This window comes from Chrysoperla carnea, chromosome 2 (assembly GCF_905475395.1).
Source record: "Chrysoperla carnea chromosome 2, inChrCarn1.1, whole genome shotgun sequence".
NCBI lineage: Eukaryota > Metazoa > Arthropoda > Insecta > Neuroptera > Chrysopidae > Chrysoperla > Chrysoperla carnea.
Window position 1 is genome coordinate 63,923,288 of NC_058338.1, and position 20,534 is coordinate 63,943,821.

The 20,534-nt window shown below is 26.9% G+C and overlaps 3 protein-coding genes across 3 annotated transcripts; 2 read left to right on the forward strand and 1 right to left on the reverse strand.

Moving 5' to 3' along the window:
- Positions 1 to 1,675: 1,675 nt before the first annotated feature.
- LOC123293801 lies at positions 1,676 to 4,935 on the forward strand. The gene is made up of 4 exons (XM_044874713.1): positions 1,676 to 1,812; positions 2,847 to 3,281; positions 4,254 to 4,434; positions 4,503 to 4,935. Exons 1-4 carry the CDS (start codon positions 1,756 to 1,758, stop codon positions 4,643 to 4,645), a joined length of 816 nt encoding a protein of 271 aa, XP_044730648.1. The 5' UTR covers positions 1,676 to 1,755; the 3' UTR covers positions 4,646 to 4,935.
- A 2,738-nt stretch (positions 4,936 to 7,673) lies between these two features.
- LOC123293522 (39S ribosomal protein L46, mitochondrial) lies at positions 7,674 to 8,944 on the reverse strand. Its single transcript, XM_044874372.1, has 5 exons — positions 8,773 to 8,944; positions 8,502 to 8,682; positions 8,079 to 8,358; positions 7,889 to 8,017; positions 7,674 to 7,825 (listed from the first exon to the last, which is right to left on the reverse strand). The coding sequence occupies exons 1-5, from the start codon at positions 8,825 to 8,827 to the stop codon at positions 7,679 to 7,681; spliced, it is 792 nt and encodes a 263-aa protein (XP_044730307.1). The 5' UTR covers positions 8,828 to 8,944; the 3' UTR covers positions 7,674 to 7,678.
- A 6,214-nt stretch (positions 8,945 to 15,158) lies between these two features.
- Positions 15,159 to 16,454, forward strand: LOC123293819 (endothelin-converting enzyme homolog). Its single transcript, XM_044874753.1, has 3 exons — positions 15,159 to 15,210; positions 15,819 to 15,983; positions 16,043 to 16,454. Exons 2-3 carry the CDS (start codon positions 15,936 to 15,938, stop codon positions 16,217 to 16,219), a joined length of 225 nt encoding a protein of 74 aa, XP_044730688.1. The 5' UTR covers positions 15,159 to 15,210; positions 15,819 to 15,935; the 3' UTR covers positions 16,220 to 16,454.
- The last annotated feature ends 4,080 nt before the right edge of the window (positions 16,455 to 20,534 follow it).

The following is a 20,534-nucleotide window of genomic DNA, read 5'->3' on the forward strand; positions in this document are numbered from 1 at the left end:
AAAACCTGACCCAAAATTAGTGGGTTTCAAAAAAAATTCCAATAAGATCCGATCAAATATGCCTGTGTTATCAAAAAAACTTGAATTTTTTAACTTTATGACGTCATCAGAATTTAAAAAAAAATTTATTTTGTTCTATCACATCTAAATTTTATAAACCTTTGATAAACCAAGTATGTAATCCTACTAAATTTGGGTCAAACTTTTCAAATTTGTAGTCAAAATTAACTTAGCTCTAATAGGTTTCAAGAATGTGGAGTCCTAGTCTCGGAATTCAGCACATAAATGATAGCAAGCGAAAAGCTGACATCTCAGCTGAAAAGACTGACCCAAAATTAGTGGGTATCAAAAAAAATTCCAATAAGATCCGATCATATTTCCCTATGTTATCAAATAAACTTCAATTTTTTAACTTTATGACGTCATCAGACGTCATCTCAATAATATCGAAATTTGATAAACCAAATATGTAATCCTACTAAATTTGGTACATACTTTTCAAATTTGTGATCAAAATTACTTTAGCTTTAATAAGTTACAAGAATGTAGAGTCCTAGCCCGGAATTAAGCACATAAGTGATAGCTAGCGAAATGCTGAATTCACAGCGGAAAAACATGACCCAAAATTAATGGGTTTCAAAAAAAAATCCAAAAAAATGTTATCAAAAAAATTGAATTTTTTAACTTTATGTCATCAGCATCCAAAAAATTGAATTTTGATCTATCACATCCAAATTTTATCCAATTCTGATAAACCAAGTATGTAATCCTACTAAATTTGGATCATACTTTTCAAATTTGTGATTAAAATTAACCTAGCTCGAAAAGGTATCAAAAATGTGGAGTTCTGGTCACAAGTTTTATAACAAAAGAAAAATAATCAATGTTGCGTTTACGATAGAATTTTTTTCATTGGGAAATACTGTGATAAATAAACCACCAAACATGCATTGTTATACATGTATTACAGATACAATTGGAGGAAGTAATCATGCTAAAATTACTGTTTATAGAATAAACTTTATACCATACAATGTAATATTTCTAAATAGCGTCTTCATACAACCAAAAATTAAACAGAACCAAAACAAAATATATTTATTATCTTTTGGAACAATATCCAAATCCAAATTCTTTCTGTTGTTAAATCGATTGTAACAAGTCAGGCTATTTTAGTCATTTTAGTCGACATTCATTACCAGCGACGAATTGTTGAGTAAATTCCATTTCCACAAAGTATCAAATATTCAAAGATTTATAAACGCTCAAAAATAGAAATAGATTAGGCCAGTAGGCACTTAATAACAGTAGGTCGATTATTTTAATTACTATTTTATATTTTGTGTAAAACTACACACAAAAAATAAATAGTTTATGAATTTTTAATCCTACAACATATATTTCTACAATATTTATTCTACGATAATTTTTAAACTATAAAAGTTTTATCGCAATTCATATTAAAAGAAAATATAACTTTTAGTGAAAATTAAACCATTTTAAATTAAATAATTAATAAATTGTACCAGAAAAACTATTATAAATACTATATTACCGAAAGGAAAAATAATTAAATGGTCATCTTGTTTTTTTTAATATTACAAAAATATCATCTTTCAAATGAAAATATTCGAAATATAAAATATACACTTATATAAAAAGTGATTTTATTTGAGATATCGGAAGGATATAGCGGTTTTAACCCTCAAGCTAACAATTACCTATTGTTTTTATTGTTAAAATTTTACATTTAAAATGAAATTAATATCTGTGCAACTATTTACAATTTTTGTACCAATTTACTGTTTTCAGGTAAGAAATTAGTTTCAATTAATTTTATTATTACAAGCATTTTAACTACATATATTTTTTAAGGCGATTGGTCTAATAAAATAGTCAAGCAACGATTTTTAATTTTTTTTATGAATAGTAGCTTCCTAAAATACACTATAAATAAAAATAAATATAAAAATTACTTTACTGTTTTTAGTCATTAATTTCTATTTCTATTTTCATTAATTTAATTTTTATTGAATGTAAAATGAGTTTTCTAAACTTTAAAATAAAACACTGATTTTTGTTATTAATTAGCAAAAAAAATTCACTTTATTTAGAATTTAATCAAATTTCTTTAATCTACTTGAAACCTAGGCTATCTTAAAATAATAAATTTCGATTTATATCTGATTTGTAGTTATCTTCGTAGTTTTTAATTTCGTTATATAGATTGTTAATAATAATGGATGCATATACCATACACTACACCAGCCCATCAAAACCATTAATTAAATTAATTTTTTTTTTTTGTGACGACGGGAATCGAGCCCGCTGCCCTATAGGCATACCGCAAACGGATTTGGTTACGCTTTAATACTAACGCTTTAAGTGAGAGGGGATAAGTGAAGACAAGATAAGTGAAGATTATAACGCAGTAATCTTTGTTTTAAAAGTTAAAAATAACCAGCGATGGGGTTGGAACTGCTAGTAGATTATAAAAGATGAAATGATTATGAATCGTTTATATCAGTTTTTTGAGGATTGTTATGAAATTTAAAAAACCTAACAAAATCAAAGTGCATATCCGATCGTTTCCTTCGTATGGGAGATAATTGTTTCGACTTTTTAATATGCTTGTCTAATTAGGTTAGCTGAAATTGATATATAAATCTTCGTACCATCGTAAATGAAAATAATCGTTTAACGAAATTAGATAATCAATTAACGAAAGTTTATAAAGGCACACATTTCACAATATTTAATGGCGTATTTATTTAATACTAATTTTAGAGAGAAATATTCTAAAAAATAATTATTAATACAAACTTCTCTTGATATCATTTTTTTAGGGAGTTTCAATGCAATTTATGGAGGATAACCCATCAACATCTCTTCCTATTAATCCATCCTTTCCTTCAAATGCAGCTTTTAATCCTTCTTTTACAGCTAATCCGGTAAATCCTTCTAGTACTCTTCGTCCTTTTAACCCTTCAAGTACTTTCAGTTCCTATATTCCCTCTAGTACTTTCAGACCCTTTAATCCTGCTAGTACTTACAACCCATTTATTTCAACAAGTACTTTTAGCTCCTTTAATCCGTCTGACTACTCTAGTTCCTCGAATGTAGCTACATTTTTGGTACAACAGCCAACAACAGCATCAACCCTGCCAGCAACAAATGATGATTTAATTGAATATGATACATTAGGTAGAAGATTCTTAACAGCGTCGGATGTGGTTCCAGTTGTTGTAAATATTCCAATATGGATATCAGACCGTTTAAAGGTATTATTTTTTAATTTTTCTTACTTTACTCTTTCTTAATTCAAAGTGGATAACCTAGTGTACGTAGTAATACCTAGATTACGTTTTTTACAGTGCGAGCTACGTCTCACTTTTAAAATTATCGTAATTTAATATCTCGTTAATATATTCATTTTTGCAATATGCAACCTGTAAAACAAGATGTGGTTGGTGGCAAAGCCCTATTTAGTGCAATTTTTTTACAGATTGGGAGAATATTTTTTTAGATTTACGATTCTGAATATTTCCCGAAATCGAATCCTCCAATCAACTGAATTTTTATTTTGGCTACTAAATAATTTAAAGATCCAAAATTTGATTGGTTTTGTAAATTACAGAAAATTTCCAGGGTATCGATTGAAAAAATTGCTCCCAGATGTAGCTCCTTGTATACGATTTTAGTCGATATCTCGAATACTACCACTGCAACCGTCAAAGTGACAAAGTGAACTGATTTTTATATTTTTTGAGTCAAAATTATTATGTAAAACGGTTTTTATAATTTAAAAGAAGCAAATGTTTTAAGTTTTCCCAATTTTTCGAAGTTTTCTTTCTCTTTGAAAAAATCAGAATTTTGCAAAAAAAATTCTGTTTCGAATTTTAATAAAACTTCAAAGTATTATTGACCCAAAAAGTACAAACATTAGGTACATTTAACGATTGGTTGCATAGTTTTTGAGATATCGTGAGTATATCCTTTACGAAAAGCTTTTACTTCGAAACAATTTTGAAGCATCTAAAATTACGTATACAATTTTGGTGTCAGGACTACTCGTTTAATCGTCAAAGGCACAGAATTTCTGTATTTTTGGGCAGAAAATTACTCTTAAAAATTATTTTTACCCAAATCAGAGAATAAAATATTTATTGATCGTGCCACTGATTTTTGAACCATAGTGATACCTACAACCATATTAATACATAATAATAATGTATGAATTTCAATTTTTTTAGGCAATAAGGCGATTGATAGTTTCTAATCTATCTGTTATGGCTAATACACTTGATTTATTCATATCAAGTATTCAAATGGGTAAATCAAATGTTCATCTTGACTTAGTTAATATTGGAAAAAGTTATATAGATATTAAAGACGCCTACCTGATCTTGGTAGAACTTATTAGTGTTGATTTAAGTAAGTATTAAAATATACTTCGGAAATGAAAAATAAGTATTTTTTCTAATTTTTAATAATTCTAACAGCGGCAGTATCAACCCGTATACGCAAGTTACCAGGTATAGACTATTTGAAATTTTTTATTGAAGGTCCTCTGGAAATGATACAGACATTCAAAAATTTCTTGATGAGTCTTGTTAAACCTGAAGATACTGATTTTCAAATATAAATTAATTGTTAACAAATAACGAAGAACCAAAATAACATAAAATCAAATGACTTTATCATCCATACCTATTGTCCCTGGCTGGCAATTTAAGGATATAGAAGGAGAGTAGTTATAAGGCCCAATTTTAGAAAAAAAAATCAAAAAATGTACTTTGCAGTTTTTGTAATCTATAAACAGGAACGATTCAATATTCGTAATTTAGAAAAAAAAAGTCATTTATTCCGCCGTCTGTATGTTTTAGGGCAGAAAAACAACCTTATCGCTACTCAAACTTTCTATAAATATTGTATTTCCACAAAATAAATTATTAAATATCATTTTAAAAAATTTAATTTTAATTAATACTATTTAAGCAATTTTATATTCTTAGCTAGTTTTTATACAGACTAGTCTATAAAAGATTAAATTAGTTTTGTTCATAGAAGCCTTAAAGTTGGAATAGGTAATAAAGAATTTAATATAATTTATGACTTGCGAATTTTTTATTCTTCAATATTTAGAAATAAATTATGAAAAGGATGACGATCCATAAAGGGTTTTTTTGGACATACAAATGAGGAAATGTTAGGTTCATTTCGGGCATTGATTATTTTAGAATATATATATATATATATATATATATATATATATATATATATATATATATATATATATATATATATATATATATATATATATATATATATATATATATATATATATATATATATATATATATATATATATATATATATATATATATATATATATATATTTTAAATCTTTCATCAGCTTGATATCCACAAATAATTGAATAATTTTTAACGTTTACAAAAAGGTAAAAGGTATCTTATATATTATGGGGGAATTAAAAATTTTTTTTTCTGTTTATTTAAATTTTTTTTGGATATTACAAAAGGCTTTCATATCTCGCAGAAAATTTTTGAGCTGATACCTTCAGCTCAAATAGCAATAAAATTTTCCATGCTCAAGAAATAAATACCTGCGTTATAGATGCTAAAACCAAACAAAATTGTGGGAATTTCCGAATACATAAACCGGAAACGGCAAATCTAGTAACACATTACCTCAAAAAAAACGCAGCCTCATAAAAAAACGGTCTGTTGCAATCGCAAAAATTGTTGTGAGTTAAATTTTAAGAGGTAGGGATACCTTTTGTAAAAAATATTTTTTTAATGAATTTGACATTATTTCAAGACATATAATTCAAATCTTTGGATCGTTAGCTATTAAAATAATAAATTAGTTGTAATCTATATTAGTTATGAGCTTTGATATTTTTATGGAACATTGTTAATGTCTCAAATTTTCGATTCGAAAAACGATATTTTTTTTCGATTTTCAAAATCTAAGATTACCTAAAATTATTATTTTTAATTATTTATTTATTTAATCCCTATGATTAAAACAATAATTAAATATTTATAAAATAAAGATTATTTTTTGTATGATTTCTTCTTTTCTTAACTTTTAAAACTCATTGACTTTATTTAATCACACAATCAATCGTATGATCAATATTTGTATCTTCCCAGCAATATTAATAGCAGTACGTTGATACTTCTTTTATAACAAATTTAGGCATAGAAGAGGACGCATGTAGATTCAGATTAATTTTGATGATTATTAAAAGAATAGGTAAAAAATTAAAAAAATGTACCTATTCCAAAACGTGGGCGCCGCTAAGGGTGGATCAGGTAGGCGTTACTGCCCCCTATAGAAATTCCCGAGAATGAAATTCAAACTCGACTCATTTGATTAAAAAAAATGTAATATTTTTAATTCAATATTTCATTCCAAACTTGCATTTTCAATGATAAAATCATATTTCAGGTAAATTAATGGTAAAATAGGTCTAAGTTTAAAATACTACCACATTTTCGCGTTTTTCAATGTAAAAAATAATTTCAGATAAAAGTTACAATTGTTCCAACGAAGAACGAAAAATAATTATACGTTTTCGTTCTACTTTAAGTCGCGATATTTCACGATATCAAATCCATTTTTTATACAAAAATCATACACACATAAAATGTCTATTGCTTAAATCGATTAATATTTTGAAAACCGAGTGCTTTGACTTACTCGATTTTTGTAATATCAATACATTATAGACAATACACATTGCATATAGATATGATTTTTGCATAAAATATCGTTTTTAATGTTATGAACCATTATGAACCATGCATATATTATGTAATATGCAAGGTATACTAAGTTTAGTCCCAAGTTTGTAACGCTTAAAAATATTGATGCTATGAACAAAATTTTGGTATAGGTCTTTATAAAATCACCTAATTAGCCCATTTTCGCTTGTCTGTCCGTCTGTCTGTCAGACGAGATCGAGTTCGTAAATGAACATCATAGGTCGATTGGGACTTGACCTATGGGTCCGTAGGACCCATCTTGTAAACCGTTAGAGATAGAAAAAAAGTTTAAATATAAAAAGTCTTCCTTATCAAAAAATAAACATCTTTTGTTTGAAACATTTTTTGTAAACACCACTGTTTACCCATGAGGACGCAAATTAGGCGTAAATTATATAGTAGATATTATATGGGAACATCAATTATATTAGTTATGTATGCGCGACATGTATCAAAATCTTGTAAATTGTAACTATAAGGCAACTTGGTAGTATTTTTTTTACATGGATTTTCTGCGGACTGCAGAGACATTTTTTGCATGTTTCTCTATTTTATATTATTTTAATAGGGCTTTTCATTTTAAAATCACGACTCACATTTGTTTCGTACTAAATGATTTATAACCAATGTGATAAAATGCATAACAAATATCTTCTATCTTAGTCCTACTTATTGCTGTCAGTACGAAAAAATAAACTCTGCACATGCGAATGTGACATGATGAAAAGGTCTATTCGACGTTGTATTAAAAATGAAATGAGAGAATGCATGGAAAAAAATAGAAAAGAATAAAAAATGTGTAAAATACAAATTTAATCAACAATTATATATACAAATTTTTAATTCATAAATCTAAAATAAATATGTTTTACGCCATTATGTTTTACGATTCATCGATTAAAAATTTTTGAACACTTTTATTGTAGTCATTCGGTAAAATTGTTTCCAATTCTTTTCGATCTAACCACTGATAATTGACAGATTTTTCCGTTATTTGCCCACTCAAATGTCTTGCAAAATAAATAAATACCTAAAATAAAATCATTTAAATATAAATTTCTCGCATAAAGCTTATCTTACTTTAGTTAAGTACCTTTGCCCCTTTACTTTCATTATTTGAGCCTTTGGGATAATAAAACTTATAAAATCCAACAGGAGCATTGCCAAAAATTTGTGCTTTAATATTATCTCCGCAGGTCTGTTTTAAAATTCGCTCCGCCGTCTGAAAAATGAATAACATATTATATTATGTACACTAACAACTTTCAATTATAATAAATTACCTGTCGTAAAGTTTCACCATCATGTCTCAAACTTTGAGGTAAGAGAAAATATTTCTTGTTTCCAATTACATGTTCCGTTACAAGAACTAAATGTTTGCTTAGTTTTCGATCTAATGACTTGGTATTATTTTTCTTATCATCTTCTGTGATAGTACTAGCAAATTTAAATTTTAATAACTCTTCATTACAGGCATCTTCAAAATCTTGAGCTGTTTGTTTTGTGGTTGCGTCTATATCCAAATCACTTAATTCACCCTTTTTTAAAGCCTCTGCAGTAATGCTGCCATGGAAATAAAATTAAATAATTATTTTTTCGACAAGATTATTTAAACACAATCGGGGATCATTTAAATTGAAATAATCTTAGAATTGTTTAAAACTCGCTTGTTTACTATTTTAACTACTATACTATTTTATACTTACATATCTTGTTCATGACGAATTTCATGAAGTGATTTCATACTTTTTTCGAATTCAACTTTACTTAAATATTCTTGAAAAGTTTTTTCTATGTTTGTAAGTTCGGGAATTATAATAGGTTTTCGTTCTAAACAAACAGCGCCAAACAAGTCCCATTTGGGAGGAATATTCGAAGTTGAAACACCTAATATATAAAATATTACAATCACAATTATGAGATGTATTTACAGAAATAAAAACATAACCTTAAAATAAATTATTTCATTTGGCTTACTTCGTAATATATTACAATCAATTTTTCGGCATAATATCAACGATTTTTTAAGCATTTTATTAAATTAATATAAAATTACACAAATTTTAATTCAAAATTTTAAGTATTTACTCAATTCAATTGTCAGAATGTCAGTTTCACACACACGATAATTCGCTGTACTGAGTGATTCAAGTTTAGGTACAATTTTTAATCTTACTTCCCTTTTACTGAAAACTATGGTTTTACCAAAACTATTGCATGTTTCAAGATCACGTCAGTAAAAATGTGAATCTAAGTTTTAAAACAAAATCTACGCTATCTTCTATCTACAAACAAGCATTTAGATTGCTTTTATTGAATATTTTGGAAACTTAAGTTTCCGCACTTTGGATATATGCTTTCAAAGTTTGTAAAAAGCTAGAAAAGTAGCGAACATTCGACTCAATCGCAATTCCTTGTAATTTGACAAATGACGGGCAACTCTTCTACACATTCGCTAATTGAAAAGGCTATGCGGCGAACACGTTTTCGGTAGTCTCCAAAAAAGCGTTTAGCTTTTGCAGAGATGACTCTTACCAACAACTTAAGCTACTTTGGCTCTAAGTTCTGTTCGGCGAATATTTTTTTAAAATCAAGAGTAACAAAAAAAATCTAAATTCAATTCGATACTGATTAATCATTTTGTTTCCATATTTCTATTATTTGCGGTAAAAAATCATTTATTTGATATAAAAATACATTCTAATCATTGGGCAGGTATATTGAACTTTTTCGGTTCTAAATAAATAAACCGGAAACGTCGAATGTTTGATTTACCGTCATTTCAAAAAGTATATTTTATCAATAAAATTCAATGATAATACAGGTTGTTTAAAAAATGCATTATTTAAGACCAAAACTTGATTAAAATTAGTATTTCAATTTTATAGCATATTGAGTGCACTATTTACACGAGTGGTTTGTGAAAACAATTTAATGGCAATGGCTCGACTTGCCTGTACAAGCACAGAACATTAAAAGATAAAAATTTACACAAACCTGGTTGCACCAAATATGTTATACTCCTTTTTGTGAATTTCTCGAATTACCCCAAAAAAAAACCAAAATTCGGTATATTTGACATTTAGACGATTAATTTCTGATATATCGACTTAGATTGTATAACAGGGGTGCTAGAAAAATATAAAAGTACAATTCATTTGACAATTAGATAAGTATTTTTCGAAATGTATCCAGAATCGCTTCGAAATGAATGCTTTTCGTATAGGATTTAGCTGATACACAAAAAATTATTCAACCAATCACTAAATGCATTCGATTTTTGTATTTTTTGGGTCAAAATTATCCTATTTATCAAGTTTTATCAAATTATGAGACCAAAATTTTTTAAATGGAAGAGGATGTCATCTCTTAAATAATTGCGAAAAATCGAGAAAGTTTTTTGACTTCAATTTGGATTAAAATCACTTTTTAGAGTTTTTTTGATCCAAAAATTCGGTCCCTTTGACAATTAAACTAGTAGTTTCTAAAATATTGTCGCTCGTTATTATTGTCTCCTTCCAAAAACAAATTTCTAAATTCTATCTTGAAAATGAGAGTGTTTTTTTAATCAAGTACTTTTTACGAATATGGGATTGAAGGATGATTACTTAGAGCGCTGAATCAGTTCTCGGTCCTCTATCGTTTATTTCAACACGATTTTAATGATATTAAATTCATTTGCTATTCACCCTATAGTTTTAAATGCTAAAAGGGTCCGACAATCCCACTTTCTTCTCCCTGTTTATATAAAATAAAAATTTTTGAAATAAAATTTTTAATTTTCAAAAATGTTATTACAATTATATTTTATGTAAGCAAAATCAAATATATTATTTAAAAAAATTATCTTGAGTAATTATTTTGTGATTTATAGATTTATTCAACTATTAATAATTAATCAAATAGATTTTGGTTTGGCTAAAAATGTAATTCCAATATCAAATTCATTAATACCTCAATTATTAAATTTAAATTTAAGTAAAAATGATATTTGTTTAACCGAACATTGTTTGGAGGAAGGTAAGTAATCAATTTTATTTTTTATTCCCTTTCTTGTGTATCTGTCTGTAGTCTGCCTGGTACAAGATACTTTCCGATGATTAATAGCTTTTCTCTTCAAAATTAGGTACTTTTTAAAAATACACCATATCTTTAAAACGGACTAAAAAATATAAAATTACTAGCTTATTACGCGCCCGCTTCGCGGGGAAATTTTCAATTAATTGTTTCCCTTTCTCTCACTTATCCCAAATCTCACTTATATATTTCTATCTTTATAAATTATAGCCTATTTTTTATTAGGATGTATGAGCTATATTATTGTAAAGTTTCATTCAAATTCATTCAGTAGTTTTTGCGTGAAAGGGTAACAAACAAACTCACAAACATCCTTATTTTCAGATTTTATAATATAATAGGGATAGGGATTGTATAAAATAATTTAATTATTAGAATTTGAATGCGCTCAAAAATCGTAATAAATAAATTAAAATATCAAGGTAAAAATTGTGTAGATCAGGATGGTACACCAAATACTGCAGTTGTACTGAGGTCTTTTGTACCCTCTGAAACATAAATATTACACAATAATTTTTAAATAAGTAAATTAAATGAATTGCAGCCAAAGAGTTTATTAATTCCATAAACTTTTCAATAAACCCTTGCGATGATTTTTACAAATTTGCTTGTGAAAGTTGGATTAAAAAAGAAAGTATTCCCGAAACAGAAACAAAATGGGAACCATTCACCGTACTACAGAAAAAAATTAATATACAAGTTATTGAATTATTAAAACAACCAATTAAGCATAATGAAAACAAATTAATTCAAGCTACTAAACAATATTTTAAATCGTGTAATGATATTGGTAAGAATTCTTGAAATCATATCTTTTATGTAAATTAATTCAGAAACAAAATTTCAAATATTGTAGAAGAACTTGAGAAAATTGGGAATGCACCATTGAAAGAATTATTAAATTCATTTGGTGGATGGCCGATAATTACCAAATATTGGTTTAGTGACGAATTCTGTTGGCAAAATATTATTATCGAAATGCATCGACTTTTTGGCTTAAACATACTTTTCCAATTTTCTGTTGAACGTGATATCAAAAATGAAAAAATTAATCATTTTCATGTAAGAATATTTTTAGAAAAATATATATTGCTCAGTTTTTTATTTTTCATTTTCTTTAAGTGAATTAAATTATTGTTAAAGAGATTTTTTCATGTACGGAGGTGTATTATTATATTCACTACAGTATAAATCATATTACCCCACTCGAGAAAATTCATTCCATCTAAGGTTTATTTTATCTTTAAAAGGTTTTATTTATTTTTAACTAGTAAACAAAATATTTATTTCAGATTGAAAAAGTTTCAACAATATTTCCATCATTCGTTTTAAACAATGCAAAGAAATATTCAAAAGAAATATCGGCTTATGGAAAATGGATATTAAACACGGCAAAAGAATTGCTCGGTTCAAACTCAGAAATTTCATTTCAAAAAATCAAATCTGAAGCGTTTGAAATGATTGATTTTGAAATTCAAATATCAAATTTGTTAGAAATGAACGAAAAGTTACCACTCGATTATAAAAATTATGAAAAATTTGTAACGATCAAACAACTTCAAAAAATTTCTGATCATTTTGATACAACAAATAAAGTAGGTTTATATTAAATAAAGTTTACAAAATTTAAAAAACCCCCGACAAATACGGTTTTTTTTCCTTGTAACTCTCTTCAAACTGAGCCGATTGTCTTGAAACATATCTAACAACACTCTCCATTAAATTAATTTAAAAAAAAAAAAAGTTTCAGTCAGTTCATTCTTTTAGGTGCTACGATGTCACAGTCACACGTAGCGGTCAAAATTATAACACCCATTTTTTTTGGCTCGGGGGTTAAAAATTAGTTAGCCTAAACGGTTTTTTTTTTAATTTCTTTTAGATAAATTGGAAGTTTGTTATATCGAATATTTTCAAAGATACGAATATAAAAATTACATCGGATACGCCAATAATTGTACCGGATACTAATTACATTAAAAAAATGTTAAAACTTATTGATGCAACCCCAAGAAGAGTTTTAGGTAAGTTTAATAATTCTGATTAAATTAATTATTTTCAATCTTAATAGTTCTGTTTAAATTATTTTCTATCTATCCAATTCATTTTTATAATTAAGTAGTTATTTTATAAGGGCATGTTTTTAAAAAATCACGGTTTTTTGGAAAGTCAAATAAAAATCGAAAATGTTACTTATTTGTAGTTAATCTGGTTTATAGTTGCGATATTTCACAACATAAAAACGATAATCTCTGCAAAAATCAAAACAACCATGTAAAACTATTGCCTACAATGGATAGCTGTTTAAAAAAATTGAATACATAAGGGCATGTTTTTAAAAAATCACGGTTTTTTGGAAAGTCAAATAAAAATCGAAAATGTTACTTATTTGTAGTTAATCTGGTTTATAGTTGCGATATTTCACAACATAAAAACGATAATCTCTGCAAAAATCATAACAACCATGTAAAACTATTGCCTACAAGGGATAGCTGTTTAAAAAAATTGAATACATAAGGGCATGTTTTTAAAAAATCACGGTTTTTTGGAAAAAACGATGATCTCTGCAAAAATCATAACAACCATGTAAAACTATTGCCTACAAATAAAAATCGAAAATGTAGTTAATCTGGGTTTATTTTAAGATTAAATTAGCCCTGATTAGGTCTCTAATTAACGCTAAATTTTTTTTCAGCTAACTATATTATGTGGCATTTAATTAATTTTTTTAATCGAGATACAACCAATCAGATGAGAGCATTTTCAGATGAAATTAACAGAATTGTTCTAGGTTTTAAAAGTGGACTTAAAAGGTAAACGAATTTAAAATATGCGATTTAATTCGAAAGTTTTACATCTGCTAATGTGAACTTTGATTATTTTCCTTTTTTAGAGATGAGGAATGTAAAGACGAAACGGAAAGATATTTTGGGAAAATTATAAGTTACTTATATGTTTCAAAATATTTTAATAAAACAACTCAAGAAAAAGTAACGATAAAAAATTTTCACTTTTCAATTAAAAATATTTACGATCATATAATTTCAATTACAACTTAATTTTCCAGGTACGGAATATTTCAGAAATAATTAGAGGTACAATTAAAAATCGTTTAGAAAAATCAAATTGGATGGATAATTCAACAAAATTTGAGGCTATACAAAAAATAAATTTTCTAAAATTAGTAATCGGTTATTCGGACAATTTAAAAAATTTAGATGAATTCAACACGAATTTACCATATTTAGAAATTGGAACGAATCATTTTAAAAATATTTTAATCTTAACAAAATGGGCAACCATAGAAAATCTTTTACGATTCAATAAAACTAATTTGGATAGTAGGTAAGTTGTTGTAAGAATTCAATATCTGAAATGAAGATGAATATACTTTTCTTTGCGCGAATGAAACTCGATGCCTTTGGTTTTATGGAGCAAAGTTGCATCGTTTCTACCAACGATACGTTAATACTAGCGCAATAATTATAGTCTTGATACCACTTTTAGAAGCTGTAAATATTAATCATATTGAATTTTTTGAGAAATAATCAAAGTCTAGAAGGGAATTTGATATTCGTTAATCTTCAAACCTGAATACATAATACTTAATAAAAAAAATTAATTTTTTTTTACAGCTTATCAGTATTTCCCACAAATGTCAACGCATTTAATTATCGTAACACAATTTGTAAGTATAAAATAGAAAACTTTATAAAATTTTCTATTGATTTAAGTATGTTTTTTTAGATGTATTAGCTGGTATTTTAAATTTTCCTTTTTATGAAAATGATCGAATAATGTAAGTATTTTTTAATTTAATTTTATAATACAAAATTAGAAATACTTTTATTAGTCTTTTTTCTATGACAGTGCTCTAAATTTTGGATCGATTGGTTTTCTCATTGGACATGAAATTGTTCACTCATTTGATAACAAAGGTAAAATTACTAAATAATCGACTAATACAGCTTTGATTACTCTACCCATAGCCAAACATCCAACCATATCTAACAACTAACTAAATAACCAACCAATCAAAAAATTGACCAATAATTTCGGCTTTGATGATAGTTCTGTTTGGCAGATACTTGGGGTGGTTACTTATTTTTTCTTATTACTGGATTCTTACTCGCTTTTCTTAATGCTTTAGCCAAATATTGCTTTCAAAAATTTTGACTAACTATTGTCTTAATTTTAGGGCGCTTATTGAATAAATATGGAAATTTGGTCGAATGGTGGGATGCAAAAACTTTACAAATTTTCAATAAAAAAACACAATGTTTCGTTGATCAATACAATAATTATACTGGAAAAATTGGTGATTTATCCAAAATTTATCACGTAATAAAAATTTACCATTTGTATAATTACGTTATAGAATGTTTTATATAAGAGTATCCAAGCTTCCTTAAATTAAACCTGACCTCAAATTCCGACGTTCGCGTGTTGCCTGATTAATTATTTACAGTCGACTCATATTGGCGATACCAGCTAATGAAAATTGCGTAGTGCAGTACACGAACTAAAAACTCATTTTGATAAAAAAGTTCAATAATTTTCATGCGTTGTTCAATATTGACTGTAATGATTAATGATTTTCCCAACATTAATTACAGTTCCAGCTGCCTGGAACGTTGCGGTCGCCATTTTATTGGTATTATACCAGTACAGTTATGAGCTACTTACTGTGTACTACGTGATTTCCATTAACTCGTATCGTCATTCAATAAAACAAAAACAATTTTAAGATATTTGTTATACAACTTTTTTTAATTTAAAGTTCGGATACTCTTCATGGTAACTTTGGAGACTATATTTCTAATCGATAGTATAAAAGAAGCTAACGTTTCTCATTTACTACTCTGCTCGGTTTGTTTCTTCAGCTTTCGTTTCACTCCTTACTTATCCTCTGAACAATCTAAAAACTATTTTTAAATAAATTTCAACAGGTGAATGGCTTGTTGACAGTAGGTGAAAATATTGCAGATTCAGTTGGATTAAGTTTAGCTTTCGAAGCGTATGAAAAATTCGTACAACATTCAAAAGACAAACGGTTACCTGGTTTAATGTCACAATTTTCATCAAAACAATTATTCTTCATAAGTTTTGCCAAAGTACGTACACATTGTATTTCAGTATAATAAGCATGTTCTTATTATTTTTGTATTTTCAGACATTTTGTGAAAAAATAACAACAGAAGCTCTTTTGGCAAGTATAACAACAGATCCACATACAACAAATGAATTTCGTGTTATTGGAGCAGTTTCAAATTCAAAAGAATTCGCAGAAGTTTTCAATTGTAATAAAAACTCTCAAATGAACCCAATTAACAAATGCATTTTATGGTAAGACAAAGGGTCATTTATAAACCAATATAAATACAGTACATTTTTAATGTTTTGAATTTCCCTGATTTTCCAATAACTCCGAGTCAATAATATTCCCTGATAGTTTTATATTTTCCTAACTTGTGATCACTTTTAGTTTTAAAATTAAACTTTTAGAGCAAAATTGGCTCTTTTTCTTGTCTTGAAGTTGCACCAGCAATATATATTTTTTTTAAAACTATAACCTGCGGAGACAACAGGCTATAAACGGAGGAATGATAATATAGTAAGAAAAAATGATTTTAATAAAATTATTTTACATAAATTTTTTTCCTTTTTTTGTTTGTGTGACTTAAATAAAATGATAAAATTGTTGTTACAATGATCAATCAGTTTTATATACAATTTTAATTACAAATAATTAAAGTTATAACAAAATATTTTAAAATTTTATAAAAAGTCCAATCTTTTATTGCTTCATCCTTTTTCGTGTAGATTATTTAAATTTATATTTTACAAGTTTGTGGGCAGAGTGGAATTTTTTAAAGCAAAAAGAAATTCGATTTACTCAAGATGCCATCGACAAGACCGAGAATTCCCGATTACTCACGTTACCATTGCAAACGTATCAAATATCAAATCCGTTCGAGAACTATCGGTCTTGCCGGTGATAAGCATCCTGCATAAATCAAATATGATAAGTTAGTTTAAAAAATACATTTGAAATCAATTTGATCAAAACAATAATATATTATATCAATGTGATATATTATTTAAAAATTAATTAGCCTAGAAACTGGCTTTTTTGTATGAGGGTGAAGTTTGCCAAAATAAATTATGTAAAAACGCAAGGAGACTAATTTATTTAATGATCCGTAAATTTGTTTAACAATATCTACCTACCTGGTTCGTTCAATATCCTACGATAATGATTTTCCGAATTACTACATCCAGTATACATGACCACATCAATAGACAAAATTAGAAATGGGCGTTATTCGAATAATTTTTATCCGAATTATTCGAATAAACAATAATCAAAATTGTTTATTCGCGAATAAATCCCAGTTTCCAAATGACGAATGATTTATTTATTCGTTATTTCATTCGGATAAATCCACGAAAAATAATTAAGGTAAAATATTTAACATAAAACATTTATTCTAGTCAGACCAGTAAAGATGGAAGGTTGTTTTATGTAAAGCGAAAAACATTTATCTTAATCAGACCAGTAAAGATAGAAGGTTGTTTTATATAATGAAGGTTGTTTTATGTCCACCAAACAACAAACAACTTCTGCTTTCAATTATGTATAATTATTATTTTCGAAAAAAGTTAATAAGGTATTCGCTCCGAGCGTGAATTTCGTTTCCATGACAACGATACACTACTTTAATTATAGAATTAATGGATGCATATATAATTGTGTGGATTGCATTGAAAACTTACATTTAAAATTTAATATTCTTGTTTCACAAATTTAAATAAATAATTACGATAATTAACATTTGAAAAATAATATTTGTACAATTTGATTTCTTATTTTCACAATTTTTAATGCATTAAGTTTAATTAATTAGTGTTTTTCAATCATTTTAATTTGACAGTTTCTATATCATTAACATGTAAATAATTGCAAATTAGTCATAACAGCCCACTTGATCTCCAAAATTTTTCACTTAAAGCGCTGGCATCGGTTTTATTATCCCTACCATGACTACGCACACAACGAATACCAACAAATAATTCATTAAACGAATAAATTATTTGCGAATTAAGAATAATAATTCAATAATTATTATATTCATCATTCACGAATAATTTGGTTATTCTTATTCGTTATTCGTCAAACGAATAAATTTTGCCCATCACTGGACAAAATAAATTGTAATTACACTGAAATTAGTTTTTAGCGACTTTCGGCCCTTATAAAAAAATTATAAAATGAAATCTTATCAAATTCTCAACGTAACACAACTTTTGACCCAAGAAAGGTAACAAACAATAATTCTTGGCCTATGGGGGGGAGGTGAAATTATTAGTATGAGAAATTTTATGCAAAAAAATGTAATAAATTTAATAAACAGTTTTTTTGGCATAAACACATACTTAGTCAGCTAAACCTAGGTTCAGGAGATGAGTTACCGTACAATTCGGAATGTCAAAACTATACCCGCGAAACTAATCATTACCCACACATCGACGACACTAAGTCGGCAAAGATGAAAATGGCAAAGTAATATTCGCTTAAATATAGACTGGCAGTGTCGTTAAAACAAAATATTCCTCAAATTTACTCAGTTCTTAATCCTTATTGTAGACAGTTGTTATTTATTTTGCCGATTGCAATTTATAATAAGGAAACGCGCTAATAACTAGAAATAATTAATGATACCTCAAAATTACTACGAAATGTAGTAACCTATTGAAGGTGATCTAATTTATTAAAGTTTGTACTCTCTATTCTACAAAAGCAAAATAAAAAAATGTTTAGTAAAGTATATATTTTGTTATTTGTGTACGTTCCATTTCTATGCGAAAATCGAAAATTGCAGCTACAAGAGCCCTTAAAACTAGAAAAATGAGAACTATTTTATAGTTTTATAAAAAAAGTCTACACTGATTTTCAATCCACATAAATGTGGATTAACAATATAGATATTTTTGATGAAGTTTTAAAAAATTCCAATCTGCAATCAAGAAAATTATTTGAAGTTCAAAGGATATTTTCAATTTACGTTTTATTGTACATAGAAAAGACTTTCATAAAATAATGCAATCAAATAAGGATTTATAAGTTGGTGTCATATGTAAATCACATATAAGGGTCTTGCAAAAGATAATCTTTAATTAACAATGAAAAATTTGCTTCAATAGACTGTAATTGATTTTTTCATAAGTTTCAAACACGATTTAGCAAATAGGAAACGAAATAATGCAAAAAAAACTATTTTCGTGTTTTTTGAAATAGAATATCTTAAGACCCTTACATGTGAATTGAAGGAATTGATTAAATAATGATCTATGCAAATTTTCGGCTTGATACACCTCTCATTCACAGGTTAGTTTAATTTTTAACTCATTTGATTGGATTATAATCTTTAAAATATATAAGCTACAGTCAAATTCATTTTTTTAAATTACGTTCAACGTAGATATCAAATAGAAAACTAGAAAATAGGGAAGAACATCTATAGAATAATTATTTAAAAAATGTTTTTCATCTACGAAGAACATTACTCTTCATTATCTAAAAAATAAACTGTACAATTTAATAAATAATTAAATCACACTAAATCATACTTAAAAAACACCACTGTGTTACATTTTTCTAAAGCACAAATTCAAACAATCCTATTTATTAAAAAACCGAAATACTTTAAAATTTTATTTCACTCCAAATAACAATCACTTTGAGTCATCTGTTCGTAGCAAAACCTATTTGAGGCGTCTGTCCGTACACATTTCAAAAATTAAATCGATATCTTCATTCAAAAATCTCAACTGGCTAAATCAAAATTGATGTTTAACAACCTTCATATCTTAATTAGAATATTTTAAAAATATGAATTTAGTGTAAATGTAATTATTTTTATAGATTATTTCAAGTAACTGGAACATGTAAGTTCAAGTTACTGGAAAAAAACTATGCAAATTCGCAATAAAAATAATTTCCATAAATTTCCAAAAACAATTTTTTGACACACACATATTAATTACAATTCTATGTAAATAGAAATTTAACACGTTTATTTTTTGGCTTTATATTTAAAAATAATATACATATTCAAATTTTTTTATTATAAAAAATTTAGCATTATTTATTTTAAAATTAAATTTCATATTATCTATACATATAATTTAGAAATTTTCTACATTTTAGAATTGAAATTTCATTTTTAGCGAATTTTCTGAATGAAAATTCAACTATTGGTGTTTAATATTTAGATACTACAAATGAGCGATGGAGGTAAAGACTAGATAATGTTAAGAATAAATTAACAGCGTGTAGAAGAGTTTGATTTAAAAATACATAAAATAGAATATTTTGAAAAGGTTTACGACGAATATTGTTTTCTCCCTTGTCATTTAAAGTCTAACAGTACTAATTAAGATATTTTTCAATATTTGGAAATGTACACATTTCAAAGAAAAAAACTGTGGGGTTTTTATATCAAAACGCAAAGCTGAACACATCCTGGAATCGGCCTACAATGACCAATTACTAAAAAACAGGTTTTTTGTAATAAGAGAACCTAAAAAACCTAACGGTCCGTTGGAAACTTAACATTAATTTCTTAGATGGGACTTCGCGAGTTTCAGCATGACACATTTAC

Bases quoted from the DNA above. Each gene is read 5' to 3' on its own strand.
- LOC123293819 (XM_044874753.1), top strand. From the start codon at position 15,936: ATGTCACAATTTTCATCAAAACAATTATTCTTCATAAGTTTTGCCAAA. The intron at 15,984-16,042 runs GTACGTACACAT...TTGTATTTTCAG, and splicing joins TCTTCATAAGTTTTGCCAAA to ACATTTTGTGAAAAAATAAC.
- LOC123293801 (XM_044874713.1), top strand. From the start codon at position 1,756: ATGAAATTAATATCTGTGCAACTATTTACAATTTTTGTACCAATTTAC. The intron at 1,813-2,846 runs GTAAGAAATTAG...TCATTTTTTTAG, and splicing joins TACCAATTTACTGTTTTCAG to GGAGTTTCAATGCAATTTAT. The intron at 3,282-4,253 runs GTATTATTTTTT...CAATTTTTTTAG, and splicing joins GGATATCAGACCGTTTAAAG to GCAATAAGGCGATTGATAGT.
- LOC123293522 (XM_044874372.1), bottom strand. From the start codon at position 8,827: ATGCTTAAAAAATCGTTGATATTATGCCGAAAAATTGATTGTAATATA. The intron at 8,683-8,772 runs GTAAGCCAAATG...TTTATATATTAG, and splicing joins TGATTGTAATATATTACGAA to GTGTTTCAACTTCGAATATT. The intron at 7,826-7,888 runs GTACTTAACTAA...ATTTTATTTTAG, and splicing joins ATGAAAGTAAAGGGGCAAAG to GTATTTATTTATTTTGCAAG.